Genomic DNA, 26855 nt, shown 5'->3' on the forward strand with positions numbered 1-26855 from the left:
TCACATGAACAATTGTAATAAAAACAGAGTGTCGTAAGCTTCTTAGTGTCGTTTGCGCGTTTAAAAAACACGCTGTACTTTTTACATATTTCAAAGAACGTTTTTGGGTGTGCTCATAAGTAATAACCCTTATTTGTTTAATTTTTTTTTTTTTTAAACAGTTAGAGTCGTACTGTCGAAAAAGACACTCGCATCACTTGAAAATAACCTCTTTGCCTAGTAGAGCGCGGTAGATTGCTTATTTTCCCTGCCTTGATCTACCTTTTAATTTCTTCGTCGCTGATATAGTCCGTCTTCTCTTTCCCGAACATTTTCTATTAGTGTAGTATAGCCCCCCTACCGGCTTCCGTCCGCAGACTCCCGCCTTCCAGATTCTACCCTTTGCCTTCGGCTTTAGGAGCGAGCTTCAGAGTCTCAGTTTGGGACCGGAACTGGTTACAGGTTTGCTTGCTGTGGAAAGCTGCTTAGCGTAACGTTGGGAGGAGTGGCTGGGGGCGGGTATGCGGTGTCAGACTCACAACCATTGATAGCCCCAGCATGTACTGTCGGTTGAAAGTAGGGGTGAAGGAAGGGCATAGAGCTGTCTGTTTTAGCTATAGCCACGGCGTAAGTTATTAGCCAACATTTGTTTACTGTTATTAATCGCTGCTTTTGCGTTTGATAAACCACGGCCGACGATATTAAGCCTATTATTCAGGAGAGATCCTCTCAGTTAAATCCAGCTATTATTTTTCTCAGGTATTCTCACCGCTCTCTAATTATGGTGTTTCACTCCTGACAAGTGCCAGTGGTCGAATAAAATACACTCTGTTTGTGCCATGTCGATCTTTTGCTGCAAAGTGCTTCCATGTGTTTCTCTCAAGTTACTAGTCCCTGTTAACACACTATTAACAGGTGATAAATAATTCTCATTACAATCAAATCATGCCTTCATCCCCTTAAACCCAAACTCTAACATCGAAATCTGCTTCATTGTCATACCCCACCTTTCACTTGTTCTAAACAGTGTTAGATAGTGCCATAGTTAATCGTGACACTACCAAAGAAACTCTACATATTTAAAAGTATATTTTAGAAATTACACCCGTTTCATTGTGTTCCCTGCCAAAGAAACTACATATTTAAAAGTATATTTTAGAAACTACCCCCGTTTCATTGTGTACCCTGCTATCGTTTATTACGAGATGGTTCAATTGAAAAGCCACGTATTTACGCTGCACTTAACTCAGAGCTATTCGAATTATACGACAGGCAAGGGCCAAATTATGCGTCAGGGTTGACTAAATTATGTGGCCAAAATGCATATTATGCAGCATAATCAGGTACACTTTGTGGTAGAATTTCTTCATTATTTTTTCATTTTTACTCATGGTAACACTGGCCAAAGCGTTCCCCTCATAAGTAGCTATTTTACAATCCAATGCAGGAATAAACAACTGCAAGATGACTAGTCAACTTTTTTCAAAGACCATTCAAGTGCGTTCCATGCATTGCCTCGTTTGTAGTAACTTTTGATCCGTTTGAGCTAGAAACGTTTTTTTAAAAAAAATCTGTAGATGACGCAACACATGATGTAGTATGTGGCAAATGCGACACATCCATAATTATTTTGCCACATACAAAAATAACCTTGTCACAGCAATCACTAACCAGGACAATCAGTAGAGAAAATATTAACAGGAAGGTATACCTGGGGGAAAAGAGGAATGGGAAGGAGAAATGAGTGTCACCAGAAAGGTATTCTGCCTTAGGTCTTTTTTATGCAGGATTCGGAGTTCAGCTGCTAAAGGAAAGTGGGGCCTGGCTCTAATAGATTGTTTTCAGGATGGTGTCACCACTGTATAGATGAGATCCATCTTGTGTTTTCCTGCTACCCTTATGAGACGATGCACCTCTGTGGATGGGTAGGTATGTCTGAGTCTATTGATAACAAAACAGAGTGTGTATTTAACTTTCTGCAGAACCCATGGCTCCATTTATGGTTTGACTCTAGGCTCTCATCTTGATTAAATGCTGGTCATCAGGATATATGCATGAATTGTCACCTGGCCCAGGACTTGTTGCCTTGTTGCCTGATTCAAGAGATTAGGGAAAATGGCTGTAATAATATTTCAATCATTCAGACCAAGGTTTACAACCCTAATCCCTTGCATTCCTGGCAGCATAAGGATTATTCCTTCATGAGATGCAGGAGGGTTAGAAAAAACCCTCTAAAGTACAATACAACATAGTTTAAGATTGTAACTGACTTTTTCTGTACCAAAGGTTTTCAAAATAGTAAAATGTATTAAGTGTAGACACTGGTAAAAAGTATGTAGCAGAAAGTATAAAACATTTGACTTAAAAATGAAGGTCGTTTTTATAGAGCTATGTGCTTGAGCGTTTGTAATTAGTGCCAGTAACCTTGAGTAGTTGTAAAAACATGTTCTGAAATCTGTTTGAAGTGCTTTCCTTTGGCTTTATCAGGCGCTCAAATTGAACCAACCTTTGAATGATGAGAAAGCTCCAGTCGAGACAAAGGGCAAGTAGGAAAAGCAACTGCTGGATTAAGTCTTTGTTTATAAAAAAAAAAAAAAAAAAAAAATCACTGGTGGTGTCGTAAGAGAGTTTTGTGTTCTTTGATCCATTCGTTTAGAGCCTTCAGTAAAGAACATAGAACATTAATAAATTGCTGTATGTAGGAGAATGTGCTGACATAGCTGCATGCAGGGTGTTGTTTTGGGGTTGGAGTTGCTGTGTGCTTCAGTTTCCTCTTCAGTGAGTTTAGTCCCACTGTCTAGCTTCTTATGTTCCAGGCAGAGCAAATAGAGTCTGCTCCTTTTGAAAGATGTTCACAGCTTTGAGGATCTTTTCTGCTTGTCTTTCCTTGAGTCTTTTCACCTTAAATTGGCAAATTATTTCATTCCTTTTTGCTAGAAGGTGTAGGGCACCAAAACTACCAACCTTGGCTTTTCAGGGATATGCAGTACATAGTTCCCAGCTGTACTTGGTTCCCACATGTCGAGCAGTGAAGCACAAAAATCATTTTTTCTAGCATATGCCTAGGAGCAGCCAGTCCTGATCTGGATATAATTTGTATTCCTACAGGGACATCTCCAAGTATTAAGCTGTTAAGTTGGCAAAAGGTAGTCGGGCAGAAAAACTGGTGAGCTGTTGTGCAATCCAGACATTTACCCTGTTGGCAAACCTATTCATAACATCCAAATACAATTTATTTAAAACTGAATAAGATATTTAAATAAAAACGTTTAGACTTATACAGAGCAGACAATTGTTTTAAGTACTTAAAACACTTATAAATGTATTTATGTATTAATTTAGCGGTCCCCAATATAGCAATTCAATGTAGAGTTACCGGCTTTATATGTATATATGTTATACCAGTGGTGTTAGTGTAGTTGCCAGTGTAGTTATGATTAGGTCAGCATTTCCTTAGACATGGTATGTTTTATTTTGTTCTTAATGTTTGTGCCATTCGAATTTGCACAAAACTTTCCAGCACAGATATAACAACACTTTGGGCTCCTAATGGCATGTTTCGTTTAGATCTGGCGTGTACTTACCTACTGATACCCAATACTATTCCGCCAATGGTTTAGGCCATCAAACAGGGCTCTCCAGTCAACTGTCCTAGGTTTTTCTTTCAATCTGACTCCAGGTGTAACCCATCTCCTTGCAGTCAGCCTCGACGCCAGGTGTTTCTTGGCCTTCCTTTTTTCCTTTTCCCTTGAGGGTTCCAGGTGAGGACTTGCCTGGTAGTGTATGATGCAGGCATACAAAGAGTGTGACTTATCCTGCCCCACCGTCTTTTCATGATTTCTTCTTGTGCAGGGAGTTGGAAAGTCTGCTGTTATAGTTCTTTGTTGCTGATGGTGTTTGGCCAGTGGATTTGGAGGGTTTTCCTCAGACATGTGTTGATGAAGGTCTGAAATTTGTTGATGGTGGTCACAGTTTTCCCCCAAGTTTCTGCCTCCTACCGAAGGACCAATTATATGTTATAAATAGCCTGATCTTGATTTGCAACGTTAGGTCCTTGGAGCTCAGGATCTTGTTTAGCTGAATGAAGACAGCTCTTACTTTGCAAAGTTTTGCCTTGGTGTCAGCATCTGTTTCACCCTGCTTGTCTATGACAATACCCAGGCTTCAGCCTCTTCCAGTGCATTGCCTGCAAGAGAGACATCAGTTGTGCTGGCCTTGTTAGCCTTCATGATCTTGGTGTTTCCCCTGTGTTGAGGCCAAATTGTGCTGATGCCATGATCACCCAGTTTAGAGTCAAGTGTTTGACAGAACATGCCAGCGGGTTGGTCTTTTTTGTTAAGTTCGTGGAGATGCAAAAAGATGATTCCCAAAGCTTTGAAGGCGGGGGTAATGTCAGGTGTTAAACTGTAAAAGAACTGTAATTAAAAAAAAACAAAAAAAAACATAATTTAAGACTGTAAGTAAACGGAATCAAAGTTGTCAATGTATCGCTTTTAAATAGATTTTGAAAGCACTTCGCAATTTACCTGGAATAAGCCATACGGTTCAGGAACAGGCTAGTGGATTTACGTTCATAGCATATGGCAGCCGTTCTGGAACAAGCCATAAATATTCTGGATGAAGCCAGCGGTTCTGGGAACAGCCCGGTGAAGGCTATAAGCATTAAGATTTTGTAGTCTGTGTTCAACTGGGAGCAGGGTCTGGACCTGCGGCATACCTGTGCTGCTCACAGCCAAAGGCCATGTACTCCTGGTGTTGCCAACCCCAGTGGGTTGGGTGTAGTGCCTTTCCTAATGCCAGGTGCTGTGGCCAACTCCTCATATGAGCACAGGCTATGCGTGATAGGGTTGGCTGCCTAGGGAGCGATTGGTGCAGGGCCTGGCCTCATGCATGACTGATCACCTTTTGTGTTTTATAAGGCTTTAACACCTTATCTTTAGCGCTCTGTGTATGTTTGCATATGTTATTTCTATAGTTTGAACCAAGCCAAAAGGCAGAGGAACACTGACATGCTGAAAGGCAAGGTAAAGAGCCTGATTTAGAGTTTGGCGGAGGGGTTACTCTATCACAAACGTGACGAATATCCTGTCCGCCGTAGTAAGATTCCTGTAGGATATAATGGAATCCTAATGTGGCAAACTGGATATCCGTAATTTTTGTAACAGAGTAAACCCACCTGTCAAATTCTAAATCAGGCCCAAATTTATCAAGTAATAGGAGGGGAAGTTGAGTTGTGGACGGTTAATGTATAGTCATATAGTGTTCTTGGAAGACGTGAGTGTGAAGTCCTGATGGATACAGGATGTTGTTCCAGATCCTGGGTGCATAGATGGACATTTGCCATTTTCTCCTCCTCCTCCTTTTTTTTTTTTTTTTTTTTTTTGGGGACATCTTACTCTTCGTTCGGATGGTATCCTGGCTGCGGGTGTGCTGAGAAGCACCAGCAATGGTGAACTTGCTGCAAGGTAAGCAGAAGAGCTGGCTGTGATTGCTTTGTAAATGAATGCAGCTGGATTTGAAGATGATTCGGACTGGTATGAGGAGCCTGTGAAGTTCCATCAGGATGGGGCGATACAATCGTGTTTCTTCAAGCCATGGATGAGACATGCTCAGTGGTGTGTGTAATGCCCCTAATGCATGCCAGTTGAGCCTGGGAGTCCATGGACTAGGGCATAATAACCATCCAGATGCAAGAGTATGAGGTTCTAGAGAATACTGACTGCAGGTGAGAGTGGGTCATTCAATGTATGTGGATAGGATGTGGTTCGAGGGTGAGAGAATATGGTTGGGGGAGGTGAGGTTGATCAACAGGTACAGATAAAAGTGATTTTCCCATCTACCTAACACCATAGAGACAACTTCTATACGCTATGTTATGAGAGCCTGGAGTAATTATATTGCCTCTAGAGTTTCTTGGATTCAGCACACTTCATACCTTCTCACAGTGGAGCAGTTGTGCTAATCAGAATTCTCTTGGGCTGGAGTGTTCCCTTGGAAGGAAAAACCCATCAACTGGGCTAAGCTCCTCTCCGTATCGGCACTCAGCATAGGAATGGATGCTGTGGCAGTATGTCAGTATGGCGGTCCCTCTTGCAATTACTTGTGACAACCGCCCTGCTTCAATGGTAAATTCGTACATTTATATCGGATTGCCCACTGAATTTTACCCTACAATGGGGGATTTTCCACTTATTCCAGAATATAACGGGTATGAACCAGCGTGATGAAGATACGTCAATTCAGACTATATGTTTATTTTGCAAATTAACTGTCAGTTTGAAATGTAGATATCAGAAAACTTGTAGCACACTTGAGTCTTCTTAGGTGTTAGCAAAGTCATTTTTTGGATAAATTGACACTTTCACAAGTTCCACGAAAAATAATGACATGCGACATACAGGCCAAAGGGAGGCAGGCTAATTTAACATACTCAAAATAGAGTCTGACTTTGGGATGTTTACGTCAGGTCTGTGACATCGTCTTCAAAATCCAGCAGAGCACTCTGCGAATGGATGCAACAAACTGAGTACAGGATGAGTTTTTTTTTTTTTTTTTGGTGAATTAAAGGATTGTTTAGTTTTTTGTTTGCAATGTTTACAATTTTTGTGATTGCCCCCTTTTATTCTTTTGTATTATTGATGTAGGCTTTTGAACCAACACATTAATATGTGACTCTGGTTTGACAACCAACATGTTATCCTGCATGTCATGACATGTTATGCCTTCTGCTTTTAACACTTTTTATAGGCAGCCTTGATATTGTGTGTATTTGCGTTAAAAGGTCTTCTGCGTACATATGGTCAAGATCCTTTGTCCTGGTTACAATGAATATCAAAGCCTGACTTAGTTAGGTTCTCTGATTCTCTGCTACTTAAATGCAACTTTTGATGCATGGCTGCACAGTTTCTTTCCCCAATACTTATGTGTCAAGTGTTATGGCAATTGGTAGGTTAAAATGAGTGTTCTTTTTGTGAGTGAGCATGTAGTGGTATTTACTGAGTCCTTCTTTTTTTTTTTTAACATCTTTTTATTAAATCATGACTCAGTACAGTACAGCATGGACAAATATGGTCCACAAACACACCTTAGTCACAGGTATCATTTTCATTAGAACAATCTCTACACAGTATCTTTTCGCAGTTTTCGATTCTATTATTCGTAGTATGCCTCATATCTCTGCATGTAGCCACTATCCCCACCAGTGGTTTCCTCCCTTCCCTGTTCCCATCGCCATTCTAGGCCCTAGGCCCTTCCCTTACAGTCCTCCATATTCACCCTATAGTGATCATATCTTATCAAACTTCCGGGGGCAACCCCTGCTGTGGTATATCACTCGTTCCGCATGATGGCACCAGTTTATATTTCTCTCCCAAGCTTGGACTTCAGGCAGCTCCGAGGCCACCACAATATCCTGTTTGGCTACCCCGCCGCCAGCATCCGCCAAGTCCTTAGATGTCTCGGCCAGTTCTCCTCTCTTGAGATCTGAAGTATCAGCCACCTGGGGTGCTGAGGGACCGTGAGTCACGTAACCAAGGTCATAATGTGTACCACTCTCCCCCAAAACTGTTGTATTAATGGACACCCCCATAATATATGAAAGAATGTCCCTAACTCACCACATCCCCTTCGGCACAGATCTGATTCCCCTTTTCCCATGCGGAGTAGGAGGGTTCTAGAGTAATACGATCTATGAAGGATTCGCAGTTGTACGAGGTTGAATCTCGCTCTGAAGGGCGTCTTGCCAGTCATCATTCTCAATTCGTCCTAAATCTCGCTCCCATGCCTCCCGAAGGGGTTGCCCCATGTCAGGTGAGTTATTTATTAGTTTTTTATAGATTAGGGAAATTGCTTTCTCCGGCATGTGGTCCATCAATAGGTGATCCTCTAATGGGGAGTAATCGGATCTCCTCTACGTATTTGCTCTCTTCTACGGATATGTCTCCCAAGTGCGTGACCTCGTTGGAGGTGTTTAAAACTCTGAGGGTCCTAGGTCATATTCAGCTTGTAGGTCTGTCAGTGCGATTAAGGAGTCCCCCTGCCAGACGTCTCCGAGCTTATCAATGCCGAGCAATCCCCCTGGCTCGAAAGCCCTTTAGTGTACGAAGCTCGTGTAGCTGGTCATTACAGCAAAGTGGCTTCTCAGCTGTTAGTTTACTGTCCCAGCCTAAATATATAGTGGCCTCTCTCCATACTTATTATGTTGTTCCTATTTGTGGTCCCCTACCAATGCCTGGACATGCCCCCTGAGTACAGTCTTGAATGCCTCCCAGAGTGTACTAGCCGAGCGTACTGTCCCACAGCTTTCAGAGAAATATCTCTTTGCCCCTTCCCGTATCTGGTCAGAGAAACCTTCCTCTATTAACTACCCTGGGCTGAGTCTGGGCATCTGTGTCGAGTCCCACGAGGCTCCCCTTAGCATAGCTGCCATCGGAGAGCGATCGGAAATTCTCCTCGCCAGATGTGTCGCCCAGTGGAAGCTACCTACACAGGAGTGGTGTGTGAATAAATAATCGAGGCCTGAGAAGCTTTGGTGACATGCAGACAAGTAGGTATATTGTTTTGTACTTGGGTTGTGGGCTCTCCACAGATCTGTAGGACCCTTCGAGTCTGTAAAGGATTTCAGTAAGGTCTCTCGACCGGTCCATCGTCGGGTCTGTGATATCATTCATGTCCCCCCTCCCTAAAATTAGAGTCCCCTGGGGCAGCTGTAGCAGCCGTTCCCCAAGGGCTGGAAAATTATGAGTGTAGCCAAGGGGGAATGTATACAGAGCACAAGTTGGTGGCCCACCCGTGCCAGGTTCCAGATCTGGCCACAAACCTGCCCAGTGGGTCGGTCCATATGGGACCGGGGATAAACTGCACTGCCTTCCTCCGTAGGATTCCCACGCCTCTCGAAGCGGTCGTAAAGCCGGAGTGTGCCAACATATAGTACCCCATTCTGTCCATGACCTTATGGTGATTTCCCCTCAAATGGCTTTCTTGTATGAAAACTACAGCTGGTGTATGTCTCTTGGTGTACTGTAGGTTAAGAGTACGTTTAAATTTATTGCCGAGGCCATTTAAGTCATGACCTTTAATGGCAACACCTTAGTGGTCATCATGGTGGATCCAGTGTCTTCATGATTCATTATCATTAGTCCCTGTAGACTGATCTCCATCCCAACCCTCCCTGTCAAGGCTACCACTTCCTTCCTGTGTACCAGTTCTCTGAGCTCTCTGTAGATAAACATTAACAATTATGAAATAACTTACCCCCCCCCAGTTCCCAATTTGGATCCTCCCCTCCCTGCTACCCTGCATAGTAGTCTCAAAATTGCCTACCCCCCCCCCCAACTTGCAGAGTGCTTGTCACCCCAACTGTAACATGAAATGTGTTAAGGGTTGGCTGGCCCCGCTCAGACATGCCGAATGATGGTCAGATAAATCTTATTCTGACGGTTTTATCGGTCAGTTTACTTTGCAACATCCTGTCTGCTGTCACTCTGTATCTTAGCCTGGTGGTCTGTCCCCCTCCATTTCCCCCGGACTACCATGGTCTTGGGGTGATCAGGGAGCTGCGGCGCTGTTTCTGCACCTGAAGTATGTAGTTCGGGAAGAACCTAATAGTCGCATTTTCATAGTGTAGGTCTCCGTGGGTGCGAGCTGCCTGTAGAATGGCATCTCTGTCCCGGTGGTTGAAAATTCTGGCAATGATTTTTCTTGGAGGTGCCCCCGGTCTCGCGGGTGGCCCCATCGTCCAATGGGCCCTTTCCACTGAGAAGTTAAGACAGTCTCTTGGGGCAGAGGGTTTTTAATATAAGATCTTCCAAAAAGAGGTCCACACTTGCTCCCTCTGCACCTGCCGGTACTCCGACTACCCTGATATTGTTCCTTCGTGCATGGCCTTCCTGGTCCTCCAGCCTGGCCGCCATTGTTGCGTGTTGCACATTGATGGTTCGCACTTGTTCTTCCAAGCTCTTGGAGGTTGACCTAAGTGTCTGTATGTCGGATTCTGCTGTGGATATCTTGTCCGCCATCTTCTGTAGATCTGCACGCATCAGGGAGACATCCACTGTTACTGTGTCCAACATAGGCTCTAAGGCGGGCTTGAGATCTGAAATTGCTGCCATTATAGCTCCCAGCGAAGGTTCTGATGCACCAGGTTCGGCTGAGTCTTGCCCCGACGGGGTCGAGGCTTGCCTGGCTATTGCATAGTTGTCCATTTTGTTTGATTGCTGGTGGCCGTGGGTTTTGGGTTTCACCATGATCCATGGCAACGTGGGCCTCCGGCTCGCTTCCCTGTGTCGACTATTTGCCTCCGTTTGCCTCCTACGTCTTTGCGGCTCTCATGAGCCTTCTTGCTTCTTCTCCTATTTCGAAGTTTCTCCGCTGTGGAGACCACAGCCGATCGTGAACCCCTCTAGAGGCCTTTTCGCTACTGACTGTTGTTTCCAGGGTGGCCCGCATGTAGGACTTCTGGACTTCCTCACTTTACCTATCATCCACTGCCACTAGTGCCCGTCCACAGTGCCCAGACGAGGGGGAGTAAGCACATCACCTTCCTCCGGGACCCCTCTCCTTTCCACTCACTCTCGATGGTCGCCCCGCTCCCCGCTCTTTTCCCGGCAGCCAAGGTGTTGCGCTCATCGCACAGGCCTCTCCAATTCCTCTACTCCACTCAGGCCGCAGCACGCTTCCTGTTTCTTCCTGGGGTCTGGCTGGGCCACTACGATGTCTCACCCGCTAGCCCCAGGACTCTCCTTTTCTCGCCGCTGGCCTCCCCCTCTCGGGAGTCCCATATACCGCCTCACCAGGACGCTGGAGCGAGACCCCACTGCAGGCCTCCAGCCTCCGCTCCCAGTCCCAGATCAGCGCCTGCTTCGGCAGCGGCACCAGTACCCGCTCCACTCCAGGAGACGATGCACCTCTTTCGGTGGGCCTCCCAAGCCATTTTCGAGCCCCCACGTGGCACACACAGCAGTCGCTTGCTCAGCGGTTCAAGCCCTTTGTCATAGGGCAGGATGTCGCCGGATTATGTCTGCATTATAGGAGTTTTTTAAATTGCAGAGCCGCGAAGCTTGCTTAAATGGCGTCCATCTTCGCGTGCGCCAAGCTACGCCCTCTAAGTCCTTATTATTGGGCATGACAAAGGCATTTGGGGTTGCTTATTTTTTTTCCCCAATGAATAAGCACTGCGACGAGAAGGTGGTGGTACTTCAGTTAATTAGTGGCAATTATAATTACTGGCAGTACATGGCTTCTGTGTCAATTAGATCCTGTCTACAACACCCTAGGTAATAGACATGTATTTATTTTTGTGTTAGAGGCAAGTGAGTATGATTGCTTCCACGATGAAGACTCTCTGGAGAGTAAGGTCAAACCTGCATTTTTGGATAGTGAGTAGTAGCAGGAAAATTATGGAATAATTTCAATATGTAATGTGTGGATATAAGTGGTATGACTGAAATCCTTTTTCTCAGGCCCCTGCTCTGCTCCAGTGCACTTCATTCTGGTTAGCTTCCTAAGAACCAACCCACCTTTCAGTCATTTGTTGGCCCTTGCGAGATGATCTTTATCTTTCGTAAGGTGGGTCCATCCCATTTAGAGTGGCAGACTGGAATTTTGCAGTTGCATGAAAATCAGATCTTTCCCGTCCTACCTTTTTGAGAATTAAGCATGCAATTGCAGTCTAACATCTAAAATCTGCAAGTGGAAAAATTATTACCAACTGACTGTCTTTAATGGTTTTACCGTGGATGCTGGAGGAGTCCTAATTTCTTGTTCATTGTTTTAAAAATTATAGTTGGGGTACCTCTCTCATTATCCCACCACATTCATCTGAGCGTTTTACAAAGAACTGAAGAGCAACCAATTACCAATAAAAGAACGTCTGTTTTTGACTTTTAAAGATGTTTAATTCTCAATTAGCACTGCTAAGTCTAGCAACAGTAGGGTTGCTTTCAGCCCTGCCAATCACCACGCATCATGGATTAGACTGACTCGTTTTAGAGCTGGTGTTTGCATCACTGCAATAAATGCATTAGTCATGCATTCTAGCTTCCCTGGGTCCACTCGCAAGGCACACTGACCTATGCTATATTTAAGCTAGAATTGTTTTGCTTTGACAATACCTGTGCTGCTGCTCAGAGCTAGACACTTGACTGTGTAAAGACTCAAAATATAATACCTTTAGACATCAGTCCCTGGCGTGTGACAAATGACAGACTTAGAGTGTCCTGGGAGGGCCATGTGGTCTGTCTCAGCACGTGGCCTGGGGCGAACACAACAGCAAGTCTGGACAGCACTCCGCCTTCATGTGATTTGAATCCGGGTGGCTTGTGACATCTTTATTTTTTTTTCATACTGTCCTGTGACAAAGATCTTGCTTCCAGGATGTTTTCAATCACATCCTGTTGGCACCCTCTCCAGCAGCTCCCCAGGCCATGCGTTTTGGCTGCCTGATCAAGAAATGTATGAAGGACAAGGGGGGTGAGCATTTGTTTATCTAAGTCCATTTTCCAGTGTGAGCAGCTCCCCAGGGCCCCGCGCCTACTCGTAACTAAGGCACCCCCACCAACAACTTCAGTGTTACTAGGCTCAGGGAGCAGCAGTGGTTCAGAGCTGTGATGCCCAAGTAAGGGGGCCCCATCTCCTGGGCCTCGCAGCCATGGGCTGAAAGGGCACCATAAATCTAATTGCTGCATCTGCATGATAACAGCGATTAGATGGGCCCTTTAGTGTCCTTAGATGTAAAGTGAGCTGTGCCCTTGCATGAGTGAAAAGCTGGATGTTGGGCAGGGCTCACAGCAAAAGAAATAGAAATGTCCCATTGCCTAGAATGGAGGAAAGGGATGCGGGTATCATCAAAATTAAAAAAAAATCACAATAAAAATAAATAACCGAAACACTTCTTTAACACAGAGAAGCATTTTACCTTGGTACAATGGATTATATCACTGCATCGAAATGTATTCAGTAAAAGTGAGATTTTTTTAAGCATGGACTGAGAAACATTGCTGGCCCTGCCCTGATGATGATGGTATTAGTGAACTAAGAGCAGGGACACTTGGCAAGAAAGTACCATGTTAGGGGATTAGGTTCACTAATTTATGCAGCAAGAAAATGCAAATTAAGTGACATAATGCACCACATTTTGTGATAGTATTGCCTCATTAGTTTGTCATTCATCCAAATATAGCAATTAAGCAATATAAAGGTGACCAGTTAACCTTTGCAAAGGGCTTTCCACTGTGCAGCGACAAGTGTTGCATTGTTTTTAATAATGTTTCATTCGTATGAGCTAGAAACAGAAGTATTTTTTAATAAAATAAGCTGCAGATTATGGCGCAGATGCCTTACAACCCAAATGCGACAAATCTATAAGTATGAGGAAAATGCAGCAGCCGTAAAATCGAATAGTTCCAGTGGCAGTGACTAAGAGGTATGTCAAGGTTAATGTGTACGATTGATCGATCAAAAATTTATTAAGCACGGCAAATCACCTGTGAAGGTCTTGGGGCCCTGAATGTGAGCTACATTTTTATTAAACATGCAGCAAAATTACAGTCTATTACTTCAAACAAATGAAGTGTTTTACAGCACACACCCTGACTGCATATATTTGAATGTGTTCTGATGTGTGATAATGAACATAATAGAGGCTGGTGAAATAAAGCATTTGCTGAGGATCACACTATTTTGTCATGCAGGGAACCTGGGATTGAGCCTAGATTTTCTAGTCTCTCAATTCATCCGCTATATGGGTATTTATGGCATTAAAGAATAACGCTTCATTTTTAATTCATGGAGGATGAGACTACAATCTGTGTGACAGGCAGGGTCCCCATTGTACAGGGCTGTGGAATTAAAAAAAATATCTACTTGGCCAAAGGACAAAATGCTAATGAGATCTACGTGCCTGAAAAATCCATTTGCCCCACCTACTTCCTACATCAATTATAAGGGCTGACTCAGAAACATGTAATATGTTTTTATTTTGTTTTATTAAACCAATAAGTATCCAGTGCTTCGTCATCATGCTAAAGAAAAACTTGAAAAGCTACATTATCCCTATTTTCCAAAAGTATAGAAATTGTATAGGAATACAGCAGTAAATGATCTTGCATGGCACGCTGCTCTAAGACGTATTATTGGCAATGCTTCAATATTTATGATAGATGCGGCTTCTTATGTCCGCACACTTGCTTTGTGCATCCAGTTGTAAACCAGAGATCAATAGCTCTGCTGGGGTCATATTCCTCAAAGCTCGGCCCTTCTATTTTAAGAAGCGTTAGATCTTCGAGAACGTCTTGATTTAACAGGGTTCTTAGTGGGTTTTTAATGACATTCATTGCAGAAAACACATGCTCAGATTCTGCTGTAGACAAACTAAGGGCCTTCGCCTGCCAAACTCTTCCCGCCATCATGCTTCCTGTGCAGCCTGAACCCTGCCGGCCCTATACAGAGTTTCCGCCTACCGGCGCTGTGATGAACAGGGCCTTAACACTGCAGCCTGTTCCTTGTTGAACCAGCTGCAATATGGTAGAGCGGCTGGTGCCGCAGCTCCAGTCGCGCATTCCGCTTCCCGTATTTCGGGCAGTGGAATGCGTGACGGGGCTGTGAATGGGGCGCCCCTGAACTGCCCATGCCAAGTTCATTTTTCATATAGGTTTAAGTCCACAAAACTCTTCTAAAATTGCCAACTGCTCATCTGTGGTAAAAAGTACTTCAAAATATTGAACAATTGCCTCTGGATCAGAGAGCCCATATTTATACAGTTCATTTAATCTCTATGATCATAGTGTATAGTTTATTGCCTGAAATCGCTGTACTGGCATGGAATTACAATTTATTTGCAAACCTCAGCAATGTACCTAACTACACTGTCAGTGAGCTCACTGTCACTTTGGATTGTTGCTGCTGGTGGACAGCAGCCTGATAACTTTATTTGCCAGCCATCAGTAGAAATGTTTCCAAACTTTTCTTCAGGGTGGTACAGTTTTTGAAACTGCTGCATGTATTCACCCAACTCACTCTTAAGGCCTACTAGGGTCAACGCACACCTCTCTCCTGCAGGTGGCACATGCAATAAAAGCAGTTCATTAGGCTGAAAGAATTCTGAAAGCTGAGACAATGGCATTAGAACATCTCTCAGGCTGTAAACAGATTTTTGTAAATATAAAGCTAGTTACAACTGAGAGGGTCTTTTTTGCCTTCGCAGCAGAATCATCACGTCAAGCTGCAACCTGTCCCAGGTGTAGAACCACAGTCTGCAGGTTTTGTTGTATGGCTGCCAAAGCCCTGGTTTTGCTGGATACCCATCTAACCTGTTTAATATCAGTGAAATGTGCAGAGTTCATCAGTTATTCTTGAAATTTCTTTGGCATCTCTTTGTTTCTTAGGACTGTACCAGTAAAATTTGAAAGTCCATTTCAAAGTTTATTCATACTGACAAATAGAGGGTTTAGATTTTACAGCACCTACAATCCCAAGGTGAATTTTGTGAGCTACACATTGGAACAGTAGAAGAAAAGGAATGTCTTTCTTTAGAAGTGCTGCAACTCCTGCCTTAGATCAAATCATAACTGCACCACCATCAAAACTGACAGCTATTAGTGAGGGATCTGGATATTCTGTAGACCTCATATGTACTAAATCCAAAGATAACCTTTGGATTCCTTTTAGCTATACCATCCAGAACACCGTGAGCATGTGCATGTTCAGGGTGGAACAAGATCTGCAAATAGTGTACGGTTTCCCATCATTGACTACTCTCACCAGCAAAGTTTCCTGTTCAATTATGGCACTATCTGTGTTTCCGTGAACAATAATGCAAATGAAGCGAGAATTTCAAATTATTTTTTATGTCTGCCTCACATCTTATGAACTCTCAGGCTTTTTCACGGTGTGTATAATCTTCTCCTATACCCACACCAGCTTTCTTCATAGCCCTACGTATGGTTTCTATGTCTGAAAGTGGTATACCTTGTTTTGCAACTAAGTAAGCAGTGTTAAACAAGATGGTGAGTTTATTTCTTTCTCTCTCCTTCAGCTTTTGCAGTGCTTGCATGAGGAGGGGATGCTCTGTAGGGGGACTAGAATTTGAGGTACTCGCTCTAAGAGTCTGAGACTGCAACGCCATTTCTTTAATTTCCTGGTGGTGCCACGAAACACATGTCATAATAGTTTTATGAGCTCTAATTGGTTCAATGCGCAACTGGTCACATCCACTCAAGAATGCATTTCTACCTGAACCTGAATAGCTGACTGCTACAGTAGGATATGTTTGGCAAATAGTGCAGTACATTTTTGGTCCTTCTCCTTCCTGGCTTTCCTTCAGGGCTAGCTATGGCCAAGATTTCTCCCAGTGAGACTGAAAAACTTGTTTTCTATTTTCAGCATCATACTTTCTATTCTTGTTTAGGTTAAGATTATGTGGGGTGGTACAACACAGAATCTAAGTTGGTTCTTTTTGGTTTCCTTCTCCTGGTTTTTCTTTCAGTGTCTTTACGTCTTTTGAATCCAAAGTTGAAAAGACTTTGAGACATATTTCCCTGTCAACAGGACAAAGTGATCAAGTCTGAGACTATACTTGAATCAGTTTTATGCTCACAGTCCAAAAATGTAGAGCTATTTATGGCAACAAGCCTTTCACATGGGGACTCCTAAAAATCTGGAGACAGTTTTCCAAACTCTGATAACAAGGGGCTGAGGCAGGCTGCAGCAGTTAAGCTTTATGCTGCTATGGTTCGTAGTGATTCTGTTTCTTGCCAAGTTGTGATCGCACAAAGTCTGGTGCTACACTGGCTGCACAGTAGACTGAGAAGCCAAGAAAAGATTTACCGCAAGAACAAGGATGTGAGCTTTAGAAAAGGACAATCTTACCTAAATGGGATTCAAATCTACCATCCATGTTACCATAAAAACAAATTCAAAAACATTAGAAATTATGTATAATTGACTGCTTAAGAAAGATCGATAAAAGAAATAAAGCAAATAACGAACAGAAAGAAAGAAGGGAAGGAAAAATGAAATAAGGTAAAAAAAGGGAACAAAAGATAAAGATTGAAAGAAGGTAAATAAAGGAAAGGCAAAAAAGATAAGGGAAAAAGGAAAGATTAAAAAGAAATAAGGAAGGCTAAAAGGAAAGAAAGAAGGAAACAGGTTCCTTAGTATAAAAAAACAAGACATTAAAAACCAAATTATGTAAGTAAAACTGCTGCAAATTGAACACCACAAAATGTGTTTTTTTCCTAGGCAAAGTTTATTGAAGGACAATGGTGAAACAGAGCCTAGGAATGTCATGAAATAGCAGCAGTCCATTTCAAGGTGAATGTTAAATAGTATTGGAAAGAAATGTGGTGAATGGTAAATAGTATTGGAAAGAAATAGGGACTGATGAAGCTGAAATGTGCCATCTGTTCACTTCCAATGTGTCCTACATTCAACATCAGGCAAAAATCGTGCTAAAGGGACATCCTTGAATGTGGATGCACACCTTGTGAAAGAGAAAAATGTATTCACGCAGAGTGACTTTAACTATAGGCTTAAGTATGCTGGCCCATTGCCCCATGCTCGCTGTAGTGGGCAGACGCAAACTGGGAAAACAATAACAGACCAGTAGGTGAAAACAGGTGGCTAAAAGTCCTTTTCAGTGTATGTGTTTTTTCTATATATATAATATTATTTTAGAAAAATCAAAATGCCATGGTTAAAGACAGACGCCAAAAAAGTCTGTCGCACAGGGCTCCACCAGCGCTAAAGCTCGCCCTGAACTGGTCACAGGATGAACGACTACAGTGCAGACAAGGTCAAAGGGAGGAAATTATGCAAATCCCAGCAGCACTTTTTGCTCGGGTTTTCAACATATTTCCTTCGTCATTTTGAATGTTTGTGCAAGTCCCCTTGTTTCACAGTAAGGGCCTTGCTGCCCATGTGATCATTAGGCAGAGCAGGCCATCGTCATTACACATATGTATGTACTTGTAATGACGATAGCCTGCCCTGCCCAATGATCACACAGGTAGCAAGGTCCTTGTTTAACAGTAAATAAAGGGCCTTGCTCACTGTGTGATCATTAGGCAGGGCAGGCCATCGTCATTACACAAACATACATACATACATACATACTTGTTATGACGATGGCCTGCCCTGCCTAATGATCACAGGGGGAGCAACAACATCCATTCCGGCATCACTGTGTGGTGTGTCCTAATTGTCATGCGCCAGGCCCCACCTAAGTGGAGGCTCACATATGGTAATCGCATGGCCTTTACTGTTCCCAAGATGTGAGCGGCACCCCAGGCTAATTCTAACAGTGCTCAGGGTTGCGTGGCTTACAGTTTGGGAACTGGAGAGCTACGTTAAGACAGACAGTAAAACACAGAAGAACAGCAGGGCAAACAGTTTCCACTGAACTATTGAAACTACTTTTTGTTGCTTGCATAGCCATCAACGTGCAGTTTCAAAAACATACAAGCACAATTCTAGTTTTCTAAAGAAGCACGAATTAAGAGCAGGTGTGGCGGAAGGACGCACCCTGCAGCCATTACCTCAGTCTCCTATGGAGCGTTGGTGGCGCTCTGGCGTGGCAGCCACTTGTTCCATTTCTCGTTGATGGTGGGCACAGTCATAGGCCAGTGTTTACCCGCCACTGTTTCAATGTGCGGAGACTGAGTGCTTAATCCAGGGTTTGGAGGGGTTGGGGCCACAGATTGTTCCTCTGCCTGGAGTGGTAATATGATCGCCTCATGGGGGAGGGGAGCGCAGTTCAGTGCTCACAGACCAATTAGACGCCTACAAAGGTTCTATACTGACAGAAAGCCCAAGCGCCCACAGCTTCAATACTAGTTACTGATTTAATGCCTACTTGCCCGTCGGACAAAATAGACATTAAGGCCCTCATTACAACCCTGGCTGTAAATCCCGCTTGCCGCCGTGCCAATGGCCGTCAACATACTGTGACCGTGGCGGTATTCCGTTACGGGTATTATGACCCACACAGAGAGATCCGCCACTATACAGACACCCACACAAGTCTGCCACACCAAAGGTCAGTGGTAAACTGGCGGTACCAAAACCCACACCGTCACGCCAACAGGAATACGCCCACAACCCATGAATCACCGCAGCGGTCTTACAACTGCGGTAAACCATTGGCGGTACACACCGCCGTGCTCACAATACACATACACATACATATACAAAACACAACCACATTGGATAATTCAAACTACACACACCTGACACACATACACACACCACACCCTCACCACTATAAAACACACATCCACAATACTCACAACCCTTTCAAGGAACAAATTAGAACAAGCATATAGAGAAAAGCAAAGAACACACCTTCACCCAGAGGCACAGAACACCATCACACATACACCATCCACGCACATCACATAATACATCACAACACAGCACCCCACACATCACTCACACCACATCATGGCACCTCAAAGACACCCCAGGTTTTCTGAGGAGGAGCTTATGGTCATGGTGGAGGAAATCATCCAGGTAGAGCCACAGCTATTCTGATCACAGGTGCAACAGACCTCCATTGCAAGGAAGATGGAGGTATGGCGGAGAATCGTCGGCAAGGTCAACGCCATGGGACAGCATTCAAGAGCCTGGGATTACATCATGAAGAGGTGGAACGACCTACGGGGGAAGGTACGTTCCGTGGTTTGAAGATACCTGATTGCTGTACAGAGGACTCGCGGTGGACCCCCACCTCCTCCCCCACAACTAACAACATGGGAGGAGCAAGTCTTGGCAATCATGCTTCATAGGGGCCTCGCAGGAGTAGCAGGAAGACTGGACTCTGGTAAGTCAAATCTTTACTACTTTACCCCCCCCCCCCCCCCACCTGCATGCCATCACAAACTCCTACCCTCACACCCATCACTCCAACACCTCACACATACCCCACTATCACAACCCACCCATCCCAATACCAAGCCCTGCATGCAACACCAATGCATGGACCCCAATCACAGACCTGCATGGACACCCATCACCACAGCATGCACACTAGATAGACTCACCCAGCCCACCCAATCAGCAATCACACAAGGCCAAGGCGACAGTGCAAGCACATTTATACAGGGAAACACACCCATTGCACAAGATGTCACCCACAGATACAATAACAATGCAGTTGCATCCCAACAGGACCCCTACCCAACGTCACCGGACAGGAGGTGCCAGCTATATCCAGTCCCCCCCCACAGAAGAGGCCCACAGTGATGACAGCAGCTCTGCACACCTGGATCACGATGACCAGCCTGGCCCATCTGGGACCTCTGGGCAGTCTGTTCCCCTGCCACAGTCCCAAACCACCACAGAACCTCCCTCTTCAGGAAACACCAGCACAGCACCCACCCAGCGGGCCCATGCCACTGTACCTAGGACACGTCAATCAGCAGTGTGTCCACCACTATAGGGAACCCAGGCAACCCCACTAACCCAGGACGATCAGGGACCTGGGGTCAGTGGCAGTGGGCACACGGTTCAGGGGACAGAGGCACAGGACAACAGGTAAGCTGGGAGGACTGCTGTGCGACAGGGGGAGAACAGGCCCAGGGAACCCACTGTCCCCAAGGCACTCCAACATCATGGGAGCATACCACCATTCCCAGGAGACCATGGGCACTGTACTGGTCAAGTTTCAGGAGACCCAGCGGCTGCAGGAGGGACAGTACATGGGGATCAGGGATGACCTCACCAAAATCTTCACCATCCTTGTCACCATAGCAGGGGTGCTGGCTGATATGGGCCATGAGGGAGGCAGTGGCTCAGCAAAGGGCCCTTGACACTAGACAAACCGAGGAACAGCCTTCCACCTCCGACGCTAGTGGACAGGAGGCCCTGCCACAGGACCAACAGGCCACCAACACCCCACCCCCTGCAGAAGGAGAACCACCCTGCAGATGGTCCCTGCGATCCAGGCAGAAGACAGAGAACATTGCCAAGACCCCAGCCTGGAAATAGGACCCTCCTGGTTGTCACCCTTCTGTCCCACTATGTCACCCTGTCCACCTTGAACTGCCATTGCTCCCTTTCCCATGCCCCATTGGACAATGCACCTGTGATGCCAAGAGACTGGACTCTACCATGGCCCTTCATCAACCATCACCCCAGCCCCTTGCACATACCCCATACCCATTAGCACCTAAATAAACACCCTTCAATCAAAAAACAATCTGGAGTCAGTCTGATCTTTCACAAATGTATTATCGCAACATTAGCAACAAACTGCAGTGTAAATATTTATTTACTCATACCAATGTATGACAGTTGTTGGGCAGCAGTACACATAGCAGAAGGCAAAATGGGTATCCAGATCTGCAAAAAGGAAATCCAGAGGGAACAGTCAGTGTCCATAGACAGAGGTTAAGAGGCTGCCATGTACAATGTCCCAAAGTATACCGAAATGTGAAGAGGAGTTACAGTCTCTTACCTCTGCCTCCTTTTCCTCACTGTCCACAGGCTCACTATCCACAGGCTCCCCTGCTCCCACAAGACGATCACCAGGCTCATCCTCCAGCAGAAAAGGCATCTAGCGTCTCAATGCCAGGTTGTGCAGCATACAGCACGCCACGATTATCTGGCACACCTTCTTCGGTGAGTAGTACAGGGAGCCCACTGTTAGATGGAGGCACCGAAATCTAGCCTTCCGGGGCCTGAAAGTCCTCTCAATAATACGCCTAGTTCGCCCATGTGCCTCATTGTAGATTTCCTGTGCCCTTGTCCTGGCATTCCTCACAGGGTTCAGTAGCCATGAGAGGTTGGGGTAACCAGAGTCACCTGCAAATTTCGAGGGATACACACACTAACCCTTAGGGACTACCCCACACCCAGACACCTACTCCTACTGTGTGGGGACCTTGGGCTCACCTATTAGCCACACCCGGTGCCTCTGGAGTTGGCCCATCGCATAAGGGATACTTATTTTCCTAAAGATATTGGCGTCATGCACAGAACCAGGATACTTGGCATTCACATGGGAGATGTACTGGTCTGCCAAACACACCATTTGCACATTAATCGAATGGTAGCTCTTTCTACTTCTGTACACTTGTTCATTTCTGCGGGGGGGGGCGACAAATGCCACATGTGTACCATCAATGGCACCAATGAAGTTGGGGATATGTCCCAGGGCATAGATGTCAGCTTTCACTGTGGCCAAATCATCTACCTGGTGGAACACGATGTAGCTACACGTGTTTCAGCAGGGCAGAAAACTCCCTGCTCAACACGTTAGAAAAAATTGGCTGAGACATCCCAGATGCCATAGCCACTGTAGTTTGGAAGGACCCACTTGCCAGGAAATGGAGCACTGATAGGACCTGCACTAGAGGGGGTATACCTGTGGGCTGGCGAATCGCTGACATCAGGTCTGGCTCCAATTGGGCACACAGTTCTTGGATAGTGGCAAGATCAAGTCTGTATGTGATTATGATGTGACCTGTCTTCCATTGTCGACAGGTCCACCAGGGGTCTGTACACCAGAGGATGCCGCCATCTCATCTGCCCCAGCGGTTGTAGCCTATGGAGAACGGTGAGCAGAGGGTCATTTACCACAATGGTAGCACAACTGTGTCTGAAGTAATGTTAGAGAATCCGTGTGTGAAGTTGTGAGTCTGTAAATGTGCCAATATGTGCTGTGACGCGGTTAGGGCCCATGCCATGTGCACCCCTGTAATGACGGCTGCCTGACTGGTGAGGAGGGACAAGGGGAAATGAGGTAACTGCGCTGGCGTTGTGCAGCGTCGCGGTAGGCTGTGAAAGACCGCTGCGCAACTCTGCATTGGTTATCATTGGGCCCTATGGGTTCCAGGAGCCAATGACGATGTACGCCGGCGGTGACGCTACGCACTGCTGCGGACGTGACCGCCATTTTCTATCTGTTCACTCACTTGATACCTAACCATCAACAGGATAGGACCTACACTGCAAATGCTGCTGTAACCTGAGTCTGGAAGCGACAATGGCTACAGGGTCTGGGGAAAGGCATCTGCCTTCACTGCAGAGGAGTTGGACAAACTGGTGGATGGGGTCCTCCCCCAGTATGTGCTACTCTACGGTCCTCCAGGCAAACAGGTGAGCATGATGCATGGACAATGCCTGTTTGGAGTGGTGTGGATGTAAGGCACATGTTGGGGGGTGGGCTGAGTGCTGCATTTGAGGATGGTCAGTGTATGTGCGTCAGGGCATGGGTGGGAACTGGTGGGCAATGAGTATGACGGTCCGGACGGGTGAGTAATTTCTTTTCCTCCTGTACTTTCCCTCTAGGTCAGCGCCCACCAGAAGAAGGGTATTTGGCGTGCCATTACCAAGGAAGTGCGGACCCTTGGGGTCTATCACAGATGGAGCACCCACTGCCGCAAGAGATGTGAGAACCTGTGCCGCTGGAGCAAGATGACGGCAGAGGTCTAGCTGGGGCTGGCCTCCCAAAGTGGAAGGGGTGCCCGTCGCACCATGACCTCCCTGATGTTCCGCATCCTGACGGTGGCCTATCCTGAGTTGGATGGGTGCTTGAGGGCATCACAGCAGCCACAAGGGGGTGAGTACAGTGTCATAAAGCGGACTATGCGCAGTTTAGGAACTAACTGGGTGGGGGGTGTGGGCTGTGGGTGCCCCTAGGCCAGGGAGGTCATGCCAGGGTATGTCCCTTGTTTGCAGGCTCAGAAGCACCCCTACCCCAATGGTACAGTTGGGCAGCTACTAGTGTGCAGGGTCCTGTGGGTGTCAGGAGTGCAGATGCTGGCGTTAGGCATTGTACCCCATGGGCTGGTGACTACCATAGTGACTGGTTGGGCAGGGCCTAGTGCATAGGGCAGCTCAGTGTGTGTTGTGTCCGCAGTCGGTAGTGGTGTTGCTGCCATTGTCCATGTGTGTCCTCTGTCCTTTCTCCCCCCCCCCCCCCCTCCCGCTCACCCCCCCCTTCTTGTTTTGTCACCCTGTCCTTGTGTGCATTAGCATCATCTGGCGGAGGAGCAGAGGCACCGGCGACGGAGGGAGCTGCATCCCACATGGCCCATGAGGGTGAATCCACGGAGGGTGAAGGCACCAGTGGGACGGAGAGCAAGGGGAGCTCCACGACGGGAACAGGAGGGGATACCAGCGACAGTGGCGACTCCTCTGATGGAAGCTCCCTGGCGGTGGTGGACACCTCTGTGCCCACTCTAACAATAGGTACAGCTGCCACCCCCCCTACCAGCACCGCCCTCCCAGCAGCCCCTCAGCATGTTTCCTGTGCCCGCTCAGCCAGGAGGGTGGGCATCTCCTTCGCCCCAGGCACCTCAGGCCCTTTCCCAGTCAGCCCTGCTGCCCTCAGTGGGGAGGCTATTGACCTCCTGTAATCCCTCACTGTTGGGCAGTCAACCATTTTGAATGCCATCCAGGGTGTCAAGAGACATTTTCAGCAAGCAAGTGCATACCTGGAGGGCATTTGTTCTGGCGTGGCGGCCCAACAGAGAGTATTTCAGGCTCTGGCCTCCGCACTGATGGCAGCCATTGTCCCTGTGTCCAGCCTCCCCCCTCCAGTTTACACTAGTGCCCGACCCAATCCCCTCTACCTCAGCCTATCCCAAGCACACCTTCAGACCAGCATGCACACACATCAACAGAAAAAAGTGGCTCAGGAAAACATAAGCACCACACATCACACAGGCACTCGCACAAGCACCATACTCATGCACACATACCAAAAATCCACTTCCTCCACTGTGTCCCCCTCCTCCACCTCCCTCACAGTCTCGTCTCCACTCACACCTGCATGCACTACATCATCAGCCACTGCCTCCATCACCAGCACGCCAATCACAACACACCACTCGTGCAATCACAACCCCCACTACCATGCACACGTCCTGTGTCCTCTCCCAGTGTGTCTGTGAGCCCTCCTCCCAAAGTACACAAACGCAGGCACACACCCAATCAACAGCCATCCACCTAACAGCCTCCAGCCCATGCACCTTCACCCAAACTCAAGCAGACATATACCTCCTACAACCTCTTCCTCCACTCCCACACCCACTCCATCTTCCCGTCCCAGTGTGTCTAAAAAAACTTTTCCTAGCTAACTTTAACCTCTTCCCTACGCCTCACCCCCACCCGTCCGTCCGTCCCCTATGGCCAGGATGTCTAGACCCCAGTCCAGCACCTCAGCCACCACATCTGCGTCTGCTGTGATTCATGCAAGTCCGGGTGGATCGAAGCGGGCACCCATCAGAGCTGCCAGTGGGCCACCTACAGATGTGAAGGACCACCCGATTCTGCCACCTGCCAAGGTAAAAAAAAAGGGGCTGGCTTCCAGCAGGGGAAAGTTGCACCACCCACCCAGCAAGACCTCACCCAAACACAGAGAGGACAGTGCCAAGGTCCCAGCAGCGACTGCCAAGGTGGGGAAAGGACACAAGACAAAGGGCAAGTCACCTCATGGCAAGATGCATCCTGGTTAGGGGATGGTGACCACCATTTCCTCAGGGATGCCAGTTACCTGTACCACAGTCACCACCACTGCAACGACCGCCACCTGCACCGCCGCTGCCACAATGTCAGTCTGCAGCATCCTCCCCAAGGATCAGCCATCCGAGGCTGCCGGAGACAGTATGGTGTCTCCCTCCACCACAACAGACACCTGCACCACGGCCAGCACCGGCAGCATCTCCGCCGCCACCTGCACCACCATCTGCACCGCCACGTGCCCAGGAGGTACTACTATATCGGACGTCAGCAGCATCACCAATGGGCAGCCGTCCGAGGCTGCAGGTGGCGTCCTGGACATGTCACTTGAGGCACCAGCACTGGCACAACCAGCAGTTGGCAGTCTAAGTCGCCGCAGGATGAAGTGTGGCTCTGCCTCCATGGAGTATCATGCTACCTGTTCCATGTACATCTCGTGGCTCAGACACCCAGGTGATAGGAGGTTAACTGCCACACCCCAGGTGCAGCATCACTAGGCACAATGCCCCCTCCATAACCAGTGGAGAGATGCATCCACTCCCCCTATCCTTGGCAGGATGAAGCACTCCCAGCACAGTGCCCCTTCCAGAACCAGTGGAACATGTCACCGACTTGAGAGACTGTGGCTTTGCACTCCCCAGGACATCGCTGTGGGCATGGAGGCCCCTCGAGGGGCAGTGGCGTTGTACCATCTTCCGTCTGAGGTGCCCCTTTTCCCCTTCCCCCTTAGGTGCCTGTGTTTTTTCGACCTGAGGCCCCTGCAGTGTTCTCTCCGTTTTGAGGCAGGTGTCATGTGTGGGCTTCGCCATACTTTTTGGGACCACTGGTTCACAGACATTTACAAGGGACAGTGTACGGCCTTGTGTCTATAATGTGAACTTTTGTAAATACTGATTATTTAATTTTCTCTTGCTATATCTGAATGTTCCAATATAACACTGGTTTGACTCAGTTCCTTTTTTCCTTGCATTCTTCCAGGGGGTGACGTGGTGTATCAGTAATGTATTTGGATGTCTTTGTGTGTATGTTGTTGTGGGTAAGGTTGGGGGGTGGGGATGTTGCGTGCCGTGTGTGTCACTCTTTTCCCTCCTCCCCTCCCCTCTGTGCTAGGTGCAGTACTGACCGTCGCCGCCTTCTTTCTACTTCCTGGTGTATGAGAAGATACACCAACATGGGGAGGATCTGCAATTCGGGCTCGATGGCGTCCTGGTTCTTCGTGGAGTGTCGAAAGGTGAGTGGTTCCCCTTCGATGTACTGTTTCCGCCGTGCTTTTGATGTCATTGGTACCGCCCCGGAAAAGCTGGCAGATTGGTCTCTCATAATAGTGTGGGAGGTATATTGTCTTCCGCCTGTCTGGCGGTGACCACCGCGGTGTTTGTTGCTACCGCTGTGTTTGTTGCTACCGCTGTGGCGGTCAT

The 26855-nt window shown here is 46.8% G+C and overlaps 1 protein-coding gene across 2 annotated transcripts in view; it reads left to right on the forward strand.

Annotated features, from left to right (window-relative positions):
• Positions 1 to 332: 332 nt before the first annotated feature.
• The window catches only part of SEC31B (SEC31 homolog B, COPII coat complex component), a 1228966-nt gene continuing 1202443 nt past the window's right edge, over positions 333 to 26855 (forward strand). Inside the window, exon 1 of one of the 2 annotated variants that reach the window (XM_069240364.1) lies at positions 333 to 441. Coding sequence is in view for 1 of the 2 variants with exons in the window: in XM_069240362.1 (XP_069096463.1) it covers positions 538 to 606 (69 nt within the window). In the remaining variant the exon portion in view is untranslated. Of the gene's footprint in view, positions 442 to 494; positions 607 to 26855 lie in introns of those variants that run through there. The other variant, XM_069240362.1, reaches the window with a different exon arrangement.

This window comes from Pleurodeles waltl, chromosome 6 (genome assembly GCF_031143425.1).
Source record: "Pleurodeles waltl isolate 20211129_DDA chromosome 6, aPleWal1.hap1.20221129, whole genome shotgun sequence".
NCBI classification, from domain to species: domain Eukaryota; kingdom Metazoa; phylum Chordata; class Amphibia; order Caudata; family Salamandridae; genus Pleurodeles; species Pleurodeles waltl.